General features: G+C 41.5%; 2 protein-coding genes across 5 annotated transcripts; both read left to right on the plus strand.

Annotated features, from left to right (window-relative positions):
• Positions 1–253: 253 nt before the first annotated feature.
• LOC131245040 (delta(8)-fatty-acid desaturase-like) lies at positions 254–2,353 on the plus strand. The gene has a single exon (XM_058244216.1). It carries the CDS (start codon positions 700–702, stop codon positions 2,041–2,043), a length of 1,344 nt encoding a protein of 447 aa, XP_058100199.1. The 5' UTR covers positions 254–699; the 3' UTR covers positions 2,044–2,353.
• Positions 2,354–12,012: 9,659 nt separating this feature from the next.
• LOC131245041 (G-type lectin S-receptor-like serine/threonine-protein kinase At5g24080) lies at positions 12,013–18,345 on the plus strand. Of its 4 annotated transcripts, none has more exons than XR_009170759.1 (6): positions 12,013–12,336; positions 13,425–14,776; positions 15,766–15,946; positions 16,327–16,780; positions 16,989–17,375; positions 17,735–17,873. XR_009170759.1 is itself a non-coding variant. In XM_058244217.1 (5 exons), exons 1-5 carry the CDS (start codon positions 12,083–12,085, stop codon positions 18,152–18,154), a joined length of 2,661 nt encoding a protein of 886 aa, XP_058100200.1. In that variant the 5' UTR covers positions 12,023–12,082; the 3' UTR covers positions 18,155–18,345. The 4 variants fall into 4 exon arrangements, 2 of the variants coding, with proteins under 2 accessions (XP_058100200.1, XP_058100201.1); XR_009170760.1 differs by having other exon boundaries at positions 12,014–12,336; positions 17,221–17,375; XM_058244217.1 differs by lacking the exon at positions 16,989–17,375 and having other exon boundaries at positions 12,023–12,336; positions 17,735–18,345.
• Positions 18,346–19,074: the final 729 nt, after the last annotated feature.

Consider the following 19,074-nt stretch of genomic DNA (forward strand, 5'->3'; position numbering starts at 1 on the left):
TTTTCGTCCTCAAATGTTCTGTCCGTACGTACAAGGTCTAAGTTGGGAATGTAAGTTTTGTACGGTTCATAAAAGACGCTGGATAAAAGATGGCGTTTACATTGATAATTTTCTTGTCCGTGGCTGAGTCCTGAATGCGTCTGGCTGTTGAGGTAATCTCCATCTTTATAATCCCGCCAAACCCGCCAAACCTGCAACAACCATACTCACAGAGAAAAGAAAAGAAAGGAAACCCATCTTTCTCTCCGCCCGCACAGAGGGACAGCATCTTTTCATATCCCAGTTTTCTCTTTCCCTCAAAGGGCTTCCTTTCATCGAAATTCCCACAAAATAAAGAAAAAGGAGAAGAAGAGAAAGGTTTTAGATCTTTTCTGGGCTTTCTCTTCCTTCCATTTTCTGCTCTCCTCTCTTTCAGTTCTTAGAGAAGGAGATATAGAGAGAGGAGGATTTCAAATCTCGTGGTTGTTGTTATTTATCTATTATTTTTCAGTTTATTGGGTTTTTTATTTTTGTGAACTGCCCATTATATAGAGAAAGAGGAAGAAAGAAGAAGAGGGTTTCAGATCTTCTGTGTTTTCCTTTTTTACATTTTCTATATAAGGAAGAAAGGAGTTTCAGATCTATTTCGTTTTAGGAAGAAAGGAGTTTCAGATCTATTTCGGTTTTCTTTATTGTTTTTGTTTTTTTCATTAAATAGCCATGGTGGAAGAGAATAGAAAGTACATTTCCACGGAAGAGCTCCGAAAGCACGACAAGCCGGATGATGTTTGGATCTCGATCCAGGGCAAGGTCTATGATGTCACGGCATGGGTGAAAGATCACCCAGGCGGCGAACTCCCCCTCATCAATCTCGCCGGGCAAGATGTCACCGATGCATTTGTCGCCTATCATCCGGGCACCGCCTGGAAATACCTTGATCGTTTCTTCATTGGGCACCACAAAGATTACCGCGTCTCTGATGTCTCCAAGGATTACCGTAAGCTCGTCGCTGAATTCTCCAAATTGGGTTTTTTCGAAAAGAAAGGGCATGGGGTTGCCACTGCCATCTGTTCGTTGATCCTCATGTTTTCTATCTGTATCTATGGTGTTGTGGAGTCTGAGAATTTCTGGGTTCATTTGGGTTGTGCTGCATTAATGGGGTTCCTTTGGATTCAATGCGGTTGGGTCGGACATGATGCGGGTCATTACAATATTATGACGAGTGCAGGAATCAACCGATTCATGCAGGTCTTTACAGGTAACTGCATGACTGGAATCAGCATTGGATGGTGGAAGAGAAATCACAATGCCCACCACATCGCCTGCAACAGCTTGGATTTTGATCCAGACCTTCAGCACATACCTCTTTTTGTTGTCTCAAACAAATTCTTCAATTCCCTGACCTCTTGTTACTATGATAGGAAGATGAAATTTGATGCGGTTGCTCGATTTTTCGTCAGTTACCAGCATTGGACTTTCTACCCCGTCATGTGTTTTGCTCGAATCAATCTCTTTGCTCAATCTGTTCTGCTGTTGCTGTCAAATAAAAAGGTCCCTGACAGAGGCCAGGAGATTTTGGGGATCATCATCTTTTGGATCTGGTATCCTATCCTTGTCTCATTTCTACCGAATTGGGGCGAGAGGTTGATGTTTGTTGCTGTGAGTTTTGGTGTCACAGGAATTCAGCATGTTCAGTTCACTCTCAACCATTTCTCCACCCATGTTTATGTGGGACCGCCTTGTGGAAACGATTGGTTTGAGAAGCAGACAAAGGGTACCCTTGACATCGATTGCCCTTCTTGGATGGATTGGTTCCATGGGGGATTGCAGTTTCAGATCGAGCACCATCTATTCCCTCGGTTGCCTCGATGCCATTTTAGGAAGATTAAGCCTATCGTGAAGGCTCTTTGCAAGAAGCACAACTTGCCTTACACAGACCCGTCATTTTGGCAGGCAAACGTGATGACTGTTGGTACTCTTAGGAATGCGGCATTGCAGGCTCGAGACATCACCAAACCAGTCCCCAAGAATTTGGTCTGGGAAGCTGTTAACACCTATGGTTGAAGCTTTACAGGACTGTTCTTGCAGCGATGAGACCCACTTTCACGGGAATTTTCTTTTCTCGAATGGCTAGTCTATTCATCTTGATAGAGAGGATCATCTTCGGTGGGGCGCATCAGTTATCTGTTTATTGCTTTCTTTAGTTTCAGGCAACCGTTCTTATGAATATAGTATCATAGTTTCGGCCTGCTCTTTGGATAGAGATTATGAACTATTTACACGTTTGTTTTTCGGATCATAATATAGTTCCTCTTTCTTTTGCAATTGTCGCTATGGATATCTATTTCATTTGAGGAAAAAGTATTTAGCTGAAGGTTACTTATGGTTTTCCGTATGTTGCAATGCAGTTGAATTCTCTTTGGATAGCATTGGAGTTTTTTGGGCTTTTCGTACTTTAATTTCTTTTTATGTATTTGAGTTGGGTGGGATGCTGCATTCTTGCCTAAACCAATGAAGTTAAGATTAAAACAAAAAAAAAAAAAGGATTTGGAGCCTTTTGTCTCAATGATAAATGCTAGTTTGTGGATAGCTTGTCTACAGGTCCTCGAATGTTCCAACTGCATCCTCGTCATTGACATGCCTGTAGATTCCCCCCTGAATCAACATTAGAACCTCTATGTGATGTGGTCTGGCGGAGCGGTCTTACCTATTTACTGCTGAATTGGGTATTTTTAGCCTATGCTTGGAGAGGGGCATTTGACCATGAACTCTATGGATGAATGAAGCAAGAAAAGCCTCCATTCGGCGGAGATTTCTTACATATTTACTACTGAATTGGGTATTTTTTAGCCTATGTTTGGAGAGGGGCATCTGACCATCAACTCTATTATGGATGGATAAGTAAGAAAAGCCTCTTATCAGCAGAGAGGCCTTGCGTATTTACTGCTGAATTGGGTATTTTTAGCCTTTGTTTGGAGAGTGGCATTTGACCATGAACTCGAAGGATGAATGATGAATATCTAGCTGAATTGTATGATAGGATTCATTTTCCAGTGCATTCTGGACATGTGATTCCAGATAGCATTCACATGAACTCAGGTAACAGGAAAGCAGGATCATTTCTTTCCAAATTGGCCATGTTTGTAGTAAAATTTGTTCTACTTGTAGTAAAGTAGTTTTGTGAAGTTGAACCCTAACCTTCTAAAGGATAGTTGTATCATGTTTACATTGAGCTGAATAGAGTCAAGTAGTTTTGTGAAGTTGGGTTCCAGTCCTTGCCCGACTAGTAGACTGTTTTAACACGAGGTCTTGGGTTTGAAACCCATAGGTGGTGAAATCCCACTACGGTGTGTGTGGGTGCATGTGTAAATTTTTTTTTTTTTTTTTTTAAAAGAAAAAAAAGGGTAGTTTTGTAAAGTTGAACCCTAACCTTCTAAAGGATAGTTGTATCATGTTAGGTTTTACATTAAGCTTAATAAAGTTTCAAGTAGTTTTGTGAAGTTGCGTTCCAGTCCTTGCCCGAGTAGTAGACTCTGAGGAGTTTCAACAAGTGGTCTTGGGTTCGAAACCCATAGGTGACGGTGTGTGTGGCGGGTGCGTGTGTAAATTTATTATTTTTTTTTTTTAAAGAAAGAAAAAAGTAGTTTTGTGAAGTTGAACCCTAACCTTCCAAAGGATAGTTGTATCATGCTAGGTTTTACATTGAGTTGAATAGAGTACACGCTCTGGTGTAGACTGGTGTGTGTACATGATCTGCGCTTCCATCATATTGTCTTTACCTTGCAAACTTTGCCAGTAGTGTGTGTACATGATCTGCGCTTCCATCATATTGTCTTTACCTTGCAAACTTTGCCAGTAGCCAAAAAGTTGGAAAAAAAAAAAAAAAAACACACAAGGTGCATGTAATCACGTCGTGTGAAAGCTTCAGTCCTTTCGACATGTGAAAGCTTTTCTTTTCACAAAGGGTTGCTTACGTGGCAGACCTCTCCTTTTCTGTAATACAACTAGGTCCACCGTGATGTGTATTTGCTATCCAACTTGTTCATAAGGTTACACAAACATTGATTAATGAAAATCATAAATATCAACTTGATCCAAAACTTTGATGGCCCTCAAGAGGTTTTCAGTGGTAGGCATACAATCTTCATTGTTTCCTGTGATGGAGTGGTCCAGTTGAGCTTTGGATCTACCTCATTTTTTAGCTCATTCCTTAAAATGATTTAGAGAAATGGATATAAGGCGTGGATAAAACAAAAAACATCATGGTGGGGCCCATAGAGCTTTGCTACTTATATACCTTATGGAGGTTGGTGCTGTGTTCTATACTACACCATCCAAGTCCTTTTTCAATATATCAGTGTTCTCTTGAAACCTGTGTGGGACCGACATTAACCCATGATTTATTATTTTTAATTTTTACTGGCCCCACCATGTACACTCCCATGCCAGTGTAAAACTAACAATGAAGATGATCTTTAATTCGGGGGAGGGGCACATCTAAGGAATTGGGAGAGAGAGGTCCACCCTCGATTTTTACCGGGCTGGCTGTGACGAGTGTGTAAAATCCACTCCAATCATTAAATGCCATACCAAATGCTAGGCACGGGGCCTGAAAATCCTAGTCACATGTGATTCAAGTGGGCCACACTAAGGAAAAGAGTTTGGAGGGTGAACTTTCCCGTTACACTGTTTCCAATCACGTGGTTGACATAAACCATGGATAGGGCCGATTTTTAGGCCCCAAGTCTAAAATGGTGTGCCACATCTCATGGTCGGGGAAATCCGAAGCATTAATTATTCTCTAATTAGGTGTACTAGTTGTACTAACAGATAGTTGCGTGTGAGCATTTCTTATATATGTGTGTTCTTAAAGCAAGAGAAAATCTTAATATAATACCATCTATTATTTATAATCCTAGTAATCTGATCTACTAAATTATGAAGAATGAAAAAAATATCCTTGAATCCCACCGCAACCAAGTAAGCTCTATGTAAATTGGTCAAAGCTTACACAAACAATAACCAAATAGCAAGTTCTTAGGCTTGTTTGAAAGCCAATTTAATAGGCCTTAAAAATGAGGCCATTTTTATGTCATTTGGACATCATTTGATATATGAAAAGTGGCCCACCAAATACGTGATGAAACAATAAAGGAAAAACTAATTCAACCAAACTCTCAACTCTAACAGCTAAATATACCATTAGAAATGTAGTACATGACACCCTTTAAGACCACTGGTTTCACACGTTAAGACCATCGGTTTTTCATCATATCAATGTAGACTCTTAAAGTTGTTCAAATCTTAATTTAGAGGGTTGGATGGTCTAGGTCTTCTTTGATCAGGACCCTTGGGATGGGTTTGATCTTTGATTGGTCAACTTGTCTGGCCTAATGCATCATAGTGCAGTGTGATTGCACTGCATATTTCTTTTTTTCTTTTTTAAAATCTTTATCAAAGATACCACTATGCCCATTTCCTTTGCATCTTCGTAGGAGTTCATGCGGATGGCCTAGGCTCAAGTCTGGCTGATGCATGCGTTTGAATTCCAAGGCCACCAAAAAGAAATATGGAACAAAAAAGAGTAGGATTTTTAAATGAGGAAAACAACTAGCTTTACTCATTGAGTCCTTGTTTGGAATAAAAAATAATTAAATTTGGTGACATTTTTGATAATTGAATGACTTTTATTGCTTTTAAACAAATCTATCTGTACTAGCTTTATTTAGAAATTTGGATTTTCCCCAAAATCCGTGAATCCAGGACCACGAGGGTGTGAATTTGAACCACAAATTTAACAACTTCTCAGGAAAAAACAAACATGGAAGATTTTAAATCATGGATCTTCACAAATTCCTGGCCTCAAACGGTCCTTACAAACGAATATCTTCCTAAATGAGAGGGGCTGATGTTTTCCACAAGCGGACCGACTCCTGCAACCGCCTTAATCGGTCCAGACAGGGCTATGTGGGGCCATCCTGATTTATGGGTTTTATCCGTGTCATCTATCCATTCTTTCAGATCATTTTAGGGTATAAGATTAAAAGTGAGGTATGTTCTAGGCTCAAGTGGACCATACTATGGGGATTAAACGCCTACCATTAAAAACTTCCTAGGAGCCGCAAAAGTTTTGGATCAAGCTGATATTTGTGTTTTCACTTCATCCAGTTATATCTGGCCTTTTCAACAGGTTGGATGGAAAATAAATATCATGGTAGGCCCTAGGAAGGTTTCAACGGTGGGCATCATTATCACCGCTGCTTCCTATAGTGTGGTCCACATGAACCTTGGATCTGCTTCATTTTTTAGTTGATATCCTAAAATTATCTTCCAAAATAGATAAACGGAGTGGATAAAATTTATAAATCATGGTGGGCCACACAGAACCCCTTCCTGGACCGATTATCATGTAGGCGGTGGCAGAACGCAAGTCTCCTTCCGATTTTTCGTGGAAAAGTCAGAGAGAGAAGAAGTGAGCAAGTGATTATCCTAACTTGTGGCTAAGAAGATCCTCAGATCTTGATACTAAATTCAACGGTGTTACGATTACTTGCTTCGATGGGTGAGGCTGACAGAAGGAGGTGCATGGAAGGATCGATCATTCCCAAAACCGAGGTCAAAGTTTCAAACCAGAGAACCAAACTATCCAATCATAGTGACTCTCGGTTCAAACCCAAGTCAAGCACACAGCGTCCTGCTAAAACATTGAACGGAATGAGAGCGGATTTGGTGAGGCCCACGAAACAACCACGACTTCGGTATGGCTGTGACCGTGGGGGCCACCTTGATGTATGTGTTGTATATCCACTCTGTCCATCCGTTTTTTTCACCTCATTTTATAATATAAGCCCAAAAATGAGGCAGATCCAAATCTCAGATGGACCACACCATAAGAAACAGTGGTGATTGAATTCCTGTGGGCCATAAAAGTTTTGGATCAAGTTGACATTTTTGTTTTCCCTTTTATCTAGGTCTGTGTGATCTTATCAATAGGTTAGATGGCAAATAAACATGATGGTGGGCCATAGAAAGTTTTTAATGGTGGGCGTTCAATCACCACGGTCTCCTATGCTTCGTTTTTGTGGTCCACCTCAGATTTGGCTCCTTAAAATTAGGTAAAACATAGATATAAACCAAATCAAGATGGACTCTAAAGTTTTTGTGGTCGTAAGGCCCCGAAAACACCCGGTTCCTGAGAGCTTCAGAGACACCTTGTTCCTGAGGGCAGTGAGATTTGATTGATCTAGCCTCTCGTGACATTTTGGACTGAACCACTTTCAACAGATCTGCAGATTCAGTGGATCAGGGAACCACGGTCGGCTCTTGATGTAGCAGAATTTGATTGGATCATCTACCAACTGCCATGGCAACGACTATCTCAAAAAATCATGTTTGAAAGTTATTCCACGGTTATCAGTCTCTGCCAACGGCACGTGGCTCATTTAAATCTCACCATGTCAAGAAACCAAGTTGATATACTTAATTTACGTCCCTTTCAGACATGCTTTGTGTGTAGGAGTGTCAATGGTTGGCTCATGGGCTTATGGGCCTGGCCTATCTAAAGATGGGCTCAAGCTAAAGTATCAAGCTCATTTCTAAATTAGCCTAAACTTAGACTAAGATGTCCAAAAGCCCATCGTCTGGGCCAAGCCCATTAGGGTTTGAAAAGTATTTCAATCTATTCACGTTATGAAAAGAGGATGCCAACTCAGAGCCCACAATGGTTTGTATGTAAAATCTATGCCAACCAACAGGTATGTCACCCAACATTAAGTTGGGGGCCCAAAAATCAGTCATGTTCATTTTTCAAGTGGATCACATGATTTAAAACACTGTATAGAGCAAAACTCACCCTCCATATTGTTCCCTTTCATGTAGCTCACCTAAATGATGAATGGCCCTGATGATTGTGTCCCAGCTATCCAGCAATTGGAGTGGAGTTTATATGACCATTATGGTGGACCCTGTAAATATCAAGGTTGGACTTGTCTCTCATAAATGTATACCTTGTTATGACACGCTTGAATCACGTGTCATCCTGATCTTTTAGCCATGTGTATATCTTAGTATTAAACATCTAAATGGTCGAGTGAATCTCACATACACGACACAGTGGATCTCTTAAAACTAAGGTATGGCGTCCTCTGGATGGGTGTGGGTGCAGTCTGCCCCAGCCTCACCCAAGATGGTGTGGCTCATTTTTGATGTATATATATTCTATTTCTATATCCACTTTGTCCATCGGTTTTGGTTATTTGGTTATTTTAGGGCAATAGACAAAAAATAAAAATAAAAAAATGAAGCAAATTCAAATCTCAGGTAGATCATACTATAGGAAACAGTGATGATTGATCATTAACAATTTATAATAGGATTCAAAAGTATTAGATAAAACTGACTTCTCTTTTTTTTTTTTTCCTTTATCCAGGTTTATTTCACCTTACCAACAGTTGGATGAAAAATAAATATTAAGGAAACATTACGATCGGCTCTAAGAACTTTAAATGATGAGATGTTTCCTATTGTACGGTACATCCGAGATTTGGATTAGTGTTATTTTTGGGCTAGTATGCTAAAATGATCTAACAAAATGAGGTGAAGGCATGGATATATAATAGATTCATCAAGGTGGGCTCCACAATAAAAGTTGCACCATCTTAGGTGAGGCGAGGCCACATCAAATCGGCTTCCATTTCGTACATGTGCGGCACAGAGAGATTTCATGACATTTTTGGAATAGCAGGTGGTAGCTTGGGTGGGCTTCACCTTAGATATGAAGTAAATCTACGTTGACTATAGGGTGTGTTACACCATATTAGGCCCATGGCCCAAAAATCAATCCCATCTTTAATTTAAGTGAGCCACGTGATTGGAAATAGTAAATAGGACAATGCTTACCCTTTAAATTGATGTGGCATTTAATTGTTAGAGCAGATTTTATATAATCAACACATTGGTCCTTGTAAGAATCAAGGGTGAATGCCTCTTTGCAACCATTTCCTTTGGTGTGGATCACTATCAGCCTAATTTTTTTTTCCTTGGCTTAATATGCGATAATATGGGATTAAAAATCCAATGGTTGAAATAGATCTCATGGAAACATAACGTACGGTGAGCCCCATAAAAAAAACATAAAACCAAAGGGTTTGCTATCTGCTTTTTCAAAGCATTTAGAAATTGGAGAATTACAACTACCTTAAAACTTTTTTTTTTTTAAACTTTTAGTGGATCCTACCTCAATGTGGTAGCTAGAATCCACTCGGACCATTAGATATATAATCATATTTTATGTCTATGGAGAAAAATAAATAAATCATCAGGATGAATCATGATTGTGGGGGCCACTCCAAGTGAAATAGTTGGGCAAGAGAAGTCAATCTTTGCCCACTATGATGATTATGATTATGTAAAATCTACACAAACCATCAGATACCACACTCAAACTTATGCATGATAGCCAAAAATCTAGACTATATATTACTCAAGTGGACCACACGAAGGAAAATAGTTTGGAGAGTGAACGTTGTCCGGTACACTATTTTCAACCGTGTGGTCCACCTGAAACACAAACAGAGTTTATTCTTTAGCCTTGAGCCTAACGTGGGGGTGACATACTTGATATGGTTGGGGTGGATTTCACATAAAGATTATGGTGGGGCTTAACCGAGCCAACAACCCCAATAGGTTGGACTCTCTGTAAACAAGGCATCATAACCCTCTCCTCTCTCTCTCTCCTGTAACCGCCGGTCCAATCTCTCTATCTCTCTTTCTCTCTCTCCTCTAATCCAACCCACTCTTGATATCACTCTGTGCTCCAACCGATCAATTACTTGCCTCTGCGGCTGCATCCTTGGCCATCAGAGCAGGTTGGCCTCTCTTTCTCTTTCACTCTCTTGACCGCTGGGCTCGCGAAATGAATAAATCAGATATCATAAGTCAAACATCTCAACGGTAAGTGGCCCACCAAAACGTCGCTTTGTTTTACAAAACTTCTTTCAAACTTAGGCTTGGGTCGAGCCCTACATCAGTGTTTCTGGCTGGGCTCGGGCCAAATTGGGGCTTCAGTTGAATATTGTGGGCTGAGCTTGGACATACGCTCCACCCCTAATTTGTATGGCTCAGTCCTAACTATTGACACCCAATTTGTGTGGCCGCATCTCTAAGAGGGGATAGGGCTTAATCAAATCTCCGTTGGACAAAATATAGATATACTAAAAAATGAAAAATAGAATGAAATAAAGTTTAATTGTTTCGTTTCACTAGGCCGAATCACGTAAAATTATACGTTGTCCTTAAAGCGTGAATCGTCTCTTTATCAATTGTTGATGGGTTATAGGCGAATTGGTTTTAGGATAAGATAAGTCTGCCTGGATCCGGCGTTCAACAATCACGATAGGTTCACTTTGGAATAATTCAACGCAGTAGATCTTCTGGCATAATCAAATAGTGGATGCGTTAGCAATATTCTACGAAGTAAATGTTATCTGGAGGATATGATGTAAAGGGAGAGATTTCTGTTCAAGTTGATGAAATTTAGATCGAAATGGTCCAGTTTATATAGGCATCAGGGAGTGGACTGTTACTAGGTGGCCATCAATGGTTCAAAATATTTAAAAAATCGTCGGATTGGAAGATTTGACCATTGGATCATCATGGCCCGTTCGTTTTCGAACCGTTGTGACTTTCAAGGTAGATAGCCATTTTTAGAAATGGCTGACCATTTTAGACTAAAGATCCGTCCGTTTTCAGTTGCTTATAAAGTCCTGGCTCATTTCAGATCCATCGCACCTAGATTCCTACTAGAATACTTACACCATCTCACAATAGTTTGCGAAAGGTCGTGAGGGAGCGACCACTTTGCAACATGTGTGAAGTAGAAAGTACACCAATTAACGCTACTATAGCCACACTGTCCATGCTCGTGCTCAAGCCCAAGCATGTGCATGTGTGTGTTCTAGTGTTACGAGTAAGAATACTACACACACCTACATATAAACCTTAAATATTCTCATATCATTTCCGACAAAAGCGTACACCACACTTTTCTATTTGAAATTCTTGAAAAAAAATTTGGTGGCAAAATGATGAAATTTTGAAATATTTGAAATTTTGAATTATTTTTTCAAAAAACTACAAATTTCAACAATCTCACTAGGTGAGGGCCTCACCAAACTTAGTGTTTCCCCTGCCTCAAGTGGGGCCGTATTGTGGTGATTCAGATCACTGGACCCTGCCCCAGCATGGGTGGGCCATAACAGAAAAATCTTCATGATAGATGGTTCATAAGAGAAATAAAACAGTACTGTATTCAAAAAAAAAAAAAAAGTGCCAGACATCAGTGCTAAGATCTTTCAGCATGTGGGATTTTTGGAAGTCCATCTATGGTGGGAGCAGCCGATTGATGGTCTGGCTCTGTTTGTTAGAAAGATCAACGGTCTGGATCAGTGAACTGTGGACTCCTATTTGTCCAAACGGAAAGCCTGTGTATCTTTGCACCCGGAGATGGGTGGACCATTAGTCCATAAACCAAAAATCTCTTTGATGGGTCAATCTTATTCAGTCAATTTCTGGCTTACAAATAGATGGTTCAGACGGGAAATACAACTGTACGGAATATCTTTGGAACATGGTCCAGCTACAGTGGGAGCCAAGAGATCGATTGTCTGGCGTTTTTCTTTTATTGCTAAGACTAACGGTCATCTAATTCACTCCCAAAAGTGAAAGCCTCTGCAAATATCCTCCTCTTATAAAATCCTCTTCCGGAATATGAATCTCTGTTTTTTATCTGGTTGACATGCATGGCTGATGAAAGTCCACACATGTGTAGCCCATTTATCTCTAGGGTGACGTCACGTGGTTCTGTTTGTCCACACAACGGACACGTGTCACCACTACCAATCAGATCATTGATTATGGTCGGCTACAATTGGAAGGATTTTCAAAGTTTAGCTCAACTACCACGCCACACGTGTTAATGTCCACTGTTCTTACCACACTCGTACATACCACTGTTTTCCATGCTTCTCCCCTTAAATACAAAAACCTCATTCCTACGATTATATGGTTTAAGCCGTACACGTACGGAGCATTTCACGAGCCATTGATGCCCATGGCTGCTTCTTGCCTAGCTACGTTCTTTCTAGTTCTTGCAGGTCTGGTGGGTTGGCGATCGAGACTGGTGCTGGGTCAGGTTCCACTCGGATCAAGGTTGTTGGCTGAAGAGAACCAGGCATGGGTTTCCGACAATGGAACCTTTGCTTTTGGGTTTACTTCAATGGATTCGCCGGATGAAATGCAACTAGCGATTTGGTACGCTGCACTTCCCGGTGATCGTATTATAGCTTGGTCTGCTAACAGGTAAGTTGGAAACGAACAAAGAAGGATTTTTCAATGGAATATAACATAACTGAATTTGGGTTGTTTTCATGATTCCATTGCTGCTGGCTTGTGTTTTTGTACTCTTAAGAACGCAAGTGGCGGTACCATGATTTCACTCCTGGCTGATCCATGAAAAAATAGAAACTAAAGCTGCATGCTTGTTGTTTCTTGGGCTAGTTTGGATATGTGGATTCGGTGAATAATTTCCATGGCCGCCGTAGAAATTAATATTCAAATTCTGACTGTGAATAAGACTATATAACTTGTCAAATTCAAGTTTTGAAACGAACCCAACTGTCTTATTAGTGGAAAACAAGTTTCATTTCTGAATGGATTTTGTGTTTCCCAAAAGCAGCTTTAAATGAATTACAGTCCTACCTCTGCTGTTTGAATTCTAAGAATCTGTAATGTCATGGGAGGACTGCATCTCTCACTGTACAAGTACTGTCATCATGCGTCACACTTGCAAATGTAAAACTTGTGAATTAGATCTGGGCTTCATCCAGATATTCTACCTATAAATATGTGACTGCTTCACCCTTTGAGTGCGCCACACTTCACAAAGTAAAAAATAAAATAAAAATCTATTCATTCCTTTGTTTTGACATGCTGTGACGCTGACCCACCTGAGGTGTGGAATGATCTTATTTCTCTTCCAGAAGGTCCAAACAGAGTACAATCGCTATGGAAAGTTCAGATCCCACACACGTGTCACATTTTGACACATGGTGGATGTAGCAAACCTCCCTATAGAAAGGCTAAGTTTGTAATGGCGTGTTATGAAAAAGGCTATTCTCGTCAATATTTGAAATGGGTGTGTTACGTAAAGCATCGGTTACCACCAAAACCGTTACGTATCGCCCCTTATTGGGCTGTTTTGGGTTGAGACGGCCGATACAACCGCATCATTCATGGGCGATACTAATACGTACTGATTTCGGACGATACATTAAACCTTGATTCCAGTTATTTCTCCGAAATGCTACGCCCTTCTAAACGATACCGTTTTCAGGTCATTTGACTCAGTCAACGATTTCCTCTCTCCTCTCGATTTCCTATCTCTGTAGAAATTCCCCCGTCGGAAGAGGCGCCGTCCTAGCCCTCGACACCACCGGAAATCTTGTACTCACCGACCGCCAGTCCCTCGTATGGACGTCAAACACCTCCGGCATAGGCGTAAAGTCCGCCGTGATGTCAGATTCCGGCAACCTTGTCCTCCGCAACAGCTCCCTCCACGTGCTCTGGCAGAGCTTCTCCCACCCGTCTGACACACTCCTCCCCGGCCAACCGCTAACAGTTTCCTTGGAACTCACCACTGCCACGTCACCCTCCCGCGGTGGCTACTACTCTTTAAAGATGCTTCAGGAACCTACGTCCCTTAGCCTAGCCCTCACTTACAACTTGCCGGAATCCAACACCTCATCGCCGGAATCCTTATCCAATTATTCATATTGGTCGAGCCCGGAGATTTCCAACGCAACGGGCGATGTCGTTGCTCTCCTTGATGAAGGTGGCAACTTCGGCATCATGTACGGTGCGTCGCCTGCCGGAACTGTGTATGTCTACAAGAACGACGGCGGCGACGGTGTGGGATCCAGCAGCGGAGACCGACTGGTCCTCCGCCGTGTCACGATCGAGGCAAACGGGAATTTGCGTCTCTACCGATGGGATGGCAGCGTCAATGGGTCCCGCCAGTGGATTGCAGACTGGGCAGCATTGTCAAGCCCGTGTACGATCGCCGGGATATGCGGCAATGGGATCTGCAATTTGGATGGGAGCAAGAACAATACCAGCTGTACTTGCCCGCTGGGGAATTCTACGAAGGGCCCCACCGGCGGCGGATGTTTGTCGAACTCAATACCTCCAGTGCCTGGGGACTGCAGCGCTCCGATATCTAGATTCAAGATCGTGACATTTCTGCAGACGAAATACTACTTTTCAGAATCTTCAGTCATCGCGAATTACAGCAGTGGCGTCTTGACGAGCTCTAAATGTGGGGAATCTTGCCTCTTTGACTGCGAATGTGTGGGGTCCATTTACGGGCTGTTGGAGGAGAAGACGTACTGTTGGACTCTGAGGAGTATGGTGTTTGGAGGATTGCAGGATCCAAGCTCGACCCTCTTCGTGAAGGTCAGAATCAATGGCTCGGTGACTACGGTGATACCAAGAGGAAGGTCCGGCGATCCCCACTCTAGAGAGTCCGACGGCCATCGTGAACGGGTTCTAGTAATTCCCATCGTTGTCTGCATTTCTGTTATCATTGCTTTTCTCTGCTTCTTATTGTATCAGAGTGTAAGCAAAAGGACAGCACAGTGGAATGCGACCGATAGCTGTCTTGCAGTACCAGGGGCGCCTCGGAATTTTGGTTACCGAGATCTGCAGATCGCAACCAATAATTTCTCTGAATTACTTGGCACCGGTAAGGCAAACATTTTTTATCTTTTATGTTTTTTTTTTTTCATCAGTTCTTTTCTGCACTTCAATGACTTGATATGGATGGCCTGGTCTTTCTTAGAATTGAGGAAGGTTTTTGCAGTGATGTATGTTCTAAAACTTGGATCTGATGAGGGAATCGGTCTCTCAGTTTCTGAATTTGATTCAGCTGATTCAGTGAGAAACTTCATACTAGAGTATGACATGGCGGGCATGCACTCAGCAACTGTGCATGTAACTAAAATTAAACAATCTAAATTGCAGGACCCAGTTTAAATAATTTATAATCTGAAAATATGATGGGATGGACGATCCTAATCTCTAATTAAGGGACATTTGTTTTTTGAATTTGGACTTTTGAATATTTTCCATTTCAGTTGTCCACCAGACGTTCAAAAATCGGTGAGATAGAACATACATAAATTTGCAGTTACAACCCATCTAAATTGGATTTGTGCGGTTTCATTTGAGCTACGTGCATGCCATGGGTACTTTAAAAAAATAAAATAAAATAAAATAAAAATTGGATGCATGCACATGAAACATCACTCTGCCATAGTTCCAAAGTTTTTCTCTTCTATATAAATCAACCTAGTTCATTGAATCAGTGACTCAGTACTCAATGCCTGATCAAACTGATTTCACTCAGCTGGAGTTCCTGAATAAGGTTGCAAATTTGCAATCACGTGGGTGACATTAGTTTGCAATTTTGGCATAGATTACACTTAGATGAAAACTGGACCACTGTACAATTCATATAGTATTTTTTCACAATTCACATAGTAATTCACATAAGTCCCCTGTTTCATTTGCTTACCCTATTTCCCATTCTGAAAGCTGAATTAGTACAAATGCGTGCTATTTAACTTCCCAGGATGGAAATGGGTGTGCGCAAATCAATCAGGTGGGTGCAAATAGTGGCTCCCTTGTTTAATTTCAGGTACTCCATTCCTTTTTTCTTTCTTTTTTTTAAAGGTGGCTTTGGAAGTGTTTATAAGGGAAGCCTTGGGGATGGTACACTGGTTGCAGTGAAGAAACTGGAGAGAGTCTTACCCCATGGGGAGAAGGAATTCATTACAGAAGTAAACACCATTGGCTCCATGCATCACATGAACTTGGTTCACCTCTGCGGGTTCTGCTCTGCGGGGCCACATAGGTGCGCAGCTGACATAAAAAAGCTTACCTTATTTCATCAAAATCTTCTTGCAGAGATTTTCGTTTAAATTCATCTAAGGTTAGACCAAACAATCAGGGCCCATTTGGTAGAGTGCATAGATGCCAATTGCACCCTTTTTAAAATGGTGCCCACTTAAATAGGAAAACCACGCTTTCTTTTGAAAGAGTGGAAAACTCATTACTCACAGAGCTACATGGAGCAAGTTCCTTGAGTCATGCTCCAAATGGTAGGTGTGGTTGTTTCTTCAAATAAAAGAGAGAAGTACGATGACCATTTGAGCCTGTGACCATCAGCTCAATGCAAATTTAGTTGCACCCAAACATGCCTTAAAATCACCCTGATTGTTATTCATTTTACAGGCTTTTGGTGTATGAGTTTACAAGTAATGGGTCATTGGATAAATGGATATTCCCTTCATATATTAACCGTGGCCGGCTACTGGACTGGAAAACTCGCTTTGGAATTGCTGTTGGCACTGCCCAAGGGATCGCATACTTTCATGAGCAATGCCGGGATCGTATTATACACTGCGACATTAAGCCTGAGAATATACTCCTGGATGAGAATTTCTGTCCAAAGGTTTCAGATTTTGGACTTGCCAAATTGATGGGCAGAGAGCACTCTCATGTTGTCACCATGGTTAGAGGCACTAGAGGCTACTTGGCTCCTGAGTGGGTCAGCAATCGACCTATCACTGTTAAAGCCGACGTGTACAGCTACGGAATGCTGCTTCTTGAGATTATTGGAGGCCGTAGGAACATCGACATGTCTTTGCAGGCAGAAGATTTCTTCTACCCTGGTTGGGCATACAAGGTACACTTCTTTAAAATCTCCCACTTTTTTTTTTTTTTCTCAGATTGCAATTCAAACTCAAACAGTTTCTTGAGGACCATTATCTAGATAGCCCAGTACCTTGCCAAGGAGCAGCACCACCTGAGATCCACTAGCATGCGTGTATGTGCCAACAATTTAAGTGCACCTTGGGTCCTGCAATGAATAACCCATTGGTTATTATTACTAGGAGTGGGTATGGCACGTCGGGTGCATGTTGAGCTACGAGGGGACAGCGAACAAAGAGAGAGATTCATAAGGGGGAGAGAGGAAAAAAAAAAAAAAAAAGACAGGTGGAAGGAAAGATAGGGGCAGAGAAGGGAATAATGGGTGACCTATCATTATTGTTTCCCTTGCTATGGCCCACTCGAGTCCTGATTCACTTAATTTTTGGGTTGACATCCTAACATGGGCTGATGCAGTAAGTGAATGGAGTGGATGTCACACATTCATAAGGACGGCCCCCCAGAGAGCCTTTCTCTCACTCCCTCCCTAATTAGTTAGGCAAGATGAGAGATTGCTGAGGACTACACGCATTAACAGGAGCGAAAGGAAGTGGGTGCAATCTATGCCTGTGGTAAAATCTCAACCGTTCCTTGCCAAGAAGTTACATTTTATGATGAATTTGCACTCTCTTAACTAATCTTGTGAAAACTAATTGCAAGGGCAAAAATACCCAAAGCTATTGGTGTTATCTATGGTAGAGCTTTTTATTTTTGTTTAATGTTTTTCTCTGTTACCACGCCTATGGCAGTGACTGTTGAAATGAATTGCAAGTAGTTCAAAAAGGATATGACCAAATTACAATTACCTTCTTTGAGATTCATCACAATCTGGTCCTTCCCTCTCTATTGAACTGATCAGTGCAATCCAATTCAATAGCATCTCAATGCAGCCTAATATACTAACTGTGTCAAATTTACTATTTTTCTCCAGGAAATGACTAATGCAACGCCGATGAAGGCCGCTGATAGAAGGCTAAAAGGCGAGGTGGAAGAAGAGGAGCTAGTGAGGGCTATGAGTGTAGCCTTCTGGTGTATACAAGATGAGGTATGGATGAGGCCATCAATGGGAGAAGTGGTGAAGATGTTGGAAGGGTCAGCTGAGATCAAGGCGCCTCCTATGCCAAATGCAGTTTTGGAGTTGGTTGAGGAAGGTCTAGACCATGTGTACAAGACCATGAAGAGGGAGTTCACCCACAACAGCTCCTCCACGTCCAATAGCCATCTTGTTGGAGGGTTGCATCATGTCCCCAAGGCCATGAAGAGGCAGGCCACTCACCAGAGCTCCTTCACAATCAATAGCCATCCATCATCACAGGCTACCTGCAGTTACTCAACCATGTCACCCAGATAACAATGGTGGGCTACACTAGGACCTGCATCGCACATATGACTAGAACGAGCAGCGAAACTGACTTTTGGGCTCCGAGCTATTTGTGGATGAATGGATGGGACTGTCAACTGTAAACTACACATTCTAAAGGGGATACGATCAAAGCATTGAATGAAATTAAAGTATATGGACATTCATTTTTCATCATTTTATCACTATTTTGTAATCTTTAAAATCATACAAGCATTGAATTTTAAGTTTTCAAAAATAAAAAATAAATCTTCAAGCTTTGAATTTTAAGTTTATTAACTCAAATAAGAGAAATACCAGGATGTTTCTTTTTAACCACTTTCATCACTCTCTGGTGGAATTCAGGACGGGGAAACTAGAGTGGGGGGAAAAGTCTCGTAATCTTTTGAGTATCGAGATGGCCGGTAACCTCATTAGGAACGCACCTCCCATGTGGTTTAGAATGAGTATCCACATAGCCAGAATTTACTACGGGGACTGAATTCTACAAGGAATAGTCCGAGAACCGACGTGCGGGCGTACACCCAGCTTGGCCCAATCCTAACTGGGCCAAACACAGAAGGCCCAAATGGCGCCTGAAAACATGGGTGGAACCTGTGCCAGAAAATTGATAAAATCCCTATTTCCCAATCAAATGTTCCTAATCTATCCGTTTATCAAGCAGGCCACGTATGCACAAAGAAAAATAGATAACTTAGAAGGAATGAAATCACATGCATGATTCATAAAGGAGGATTTGAATGACACGTTTGTAGGATACAACATATACATCTGAAGTTGTGTTGGGCTAGTTGGCTGGCCGTGGTCAGGTTAAAATGACTTGAGCCTAAGCCCAGCTTGGAAATTTAACAAGCCATGCACGTTAGGCCAAGCCGATCTGTCCAGGTCCATTCCAAAGCCAGAATGGGCTT

Source organism: Magnolia sinica, chromosome 5 (genome assembly GCF_029962835.1).
Source record: "Magnolia sinica isolate HGM2019 chromosome 5, MsV1, whole genome shotgun sequence".
Lineage (NCBI taxonomy): Eukaryota > Viridiplantae > Streptophyta > Magnoliopsida > Magnoliales > Magnoliaceae > Magnolia > Magnolia sinica.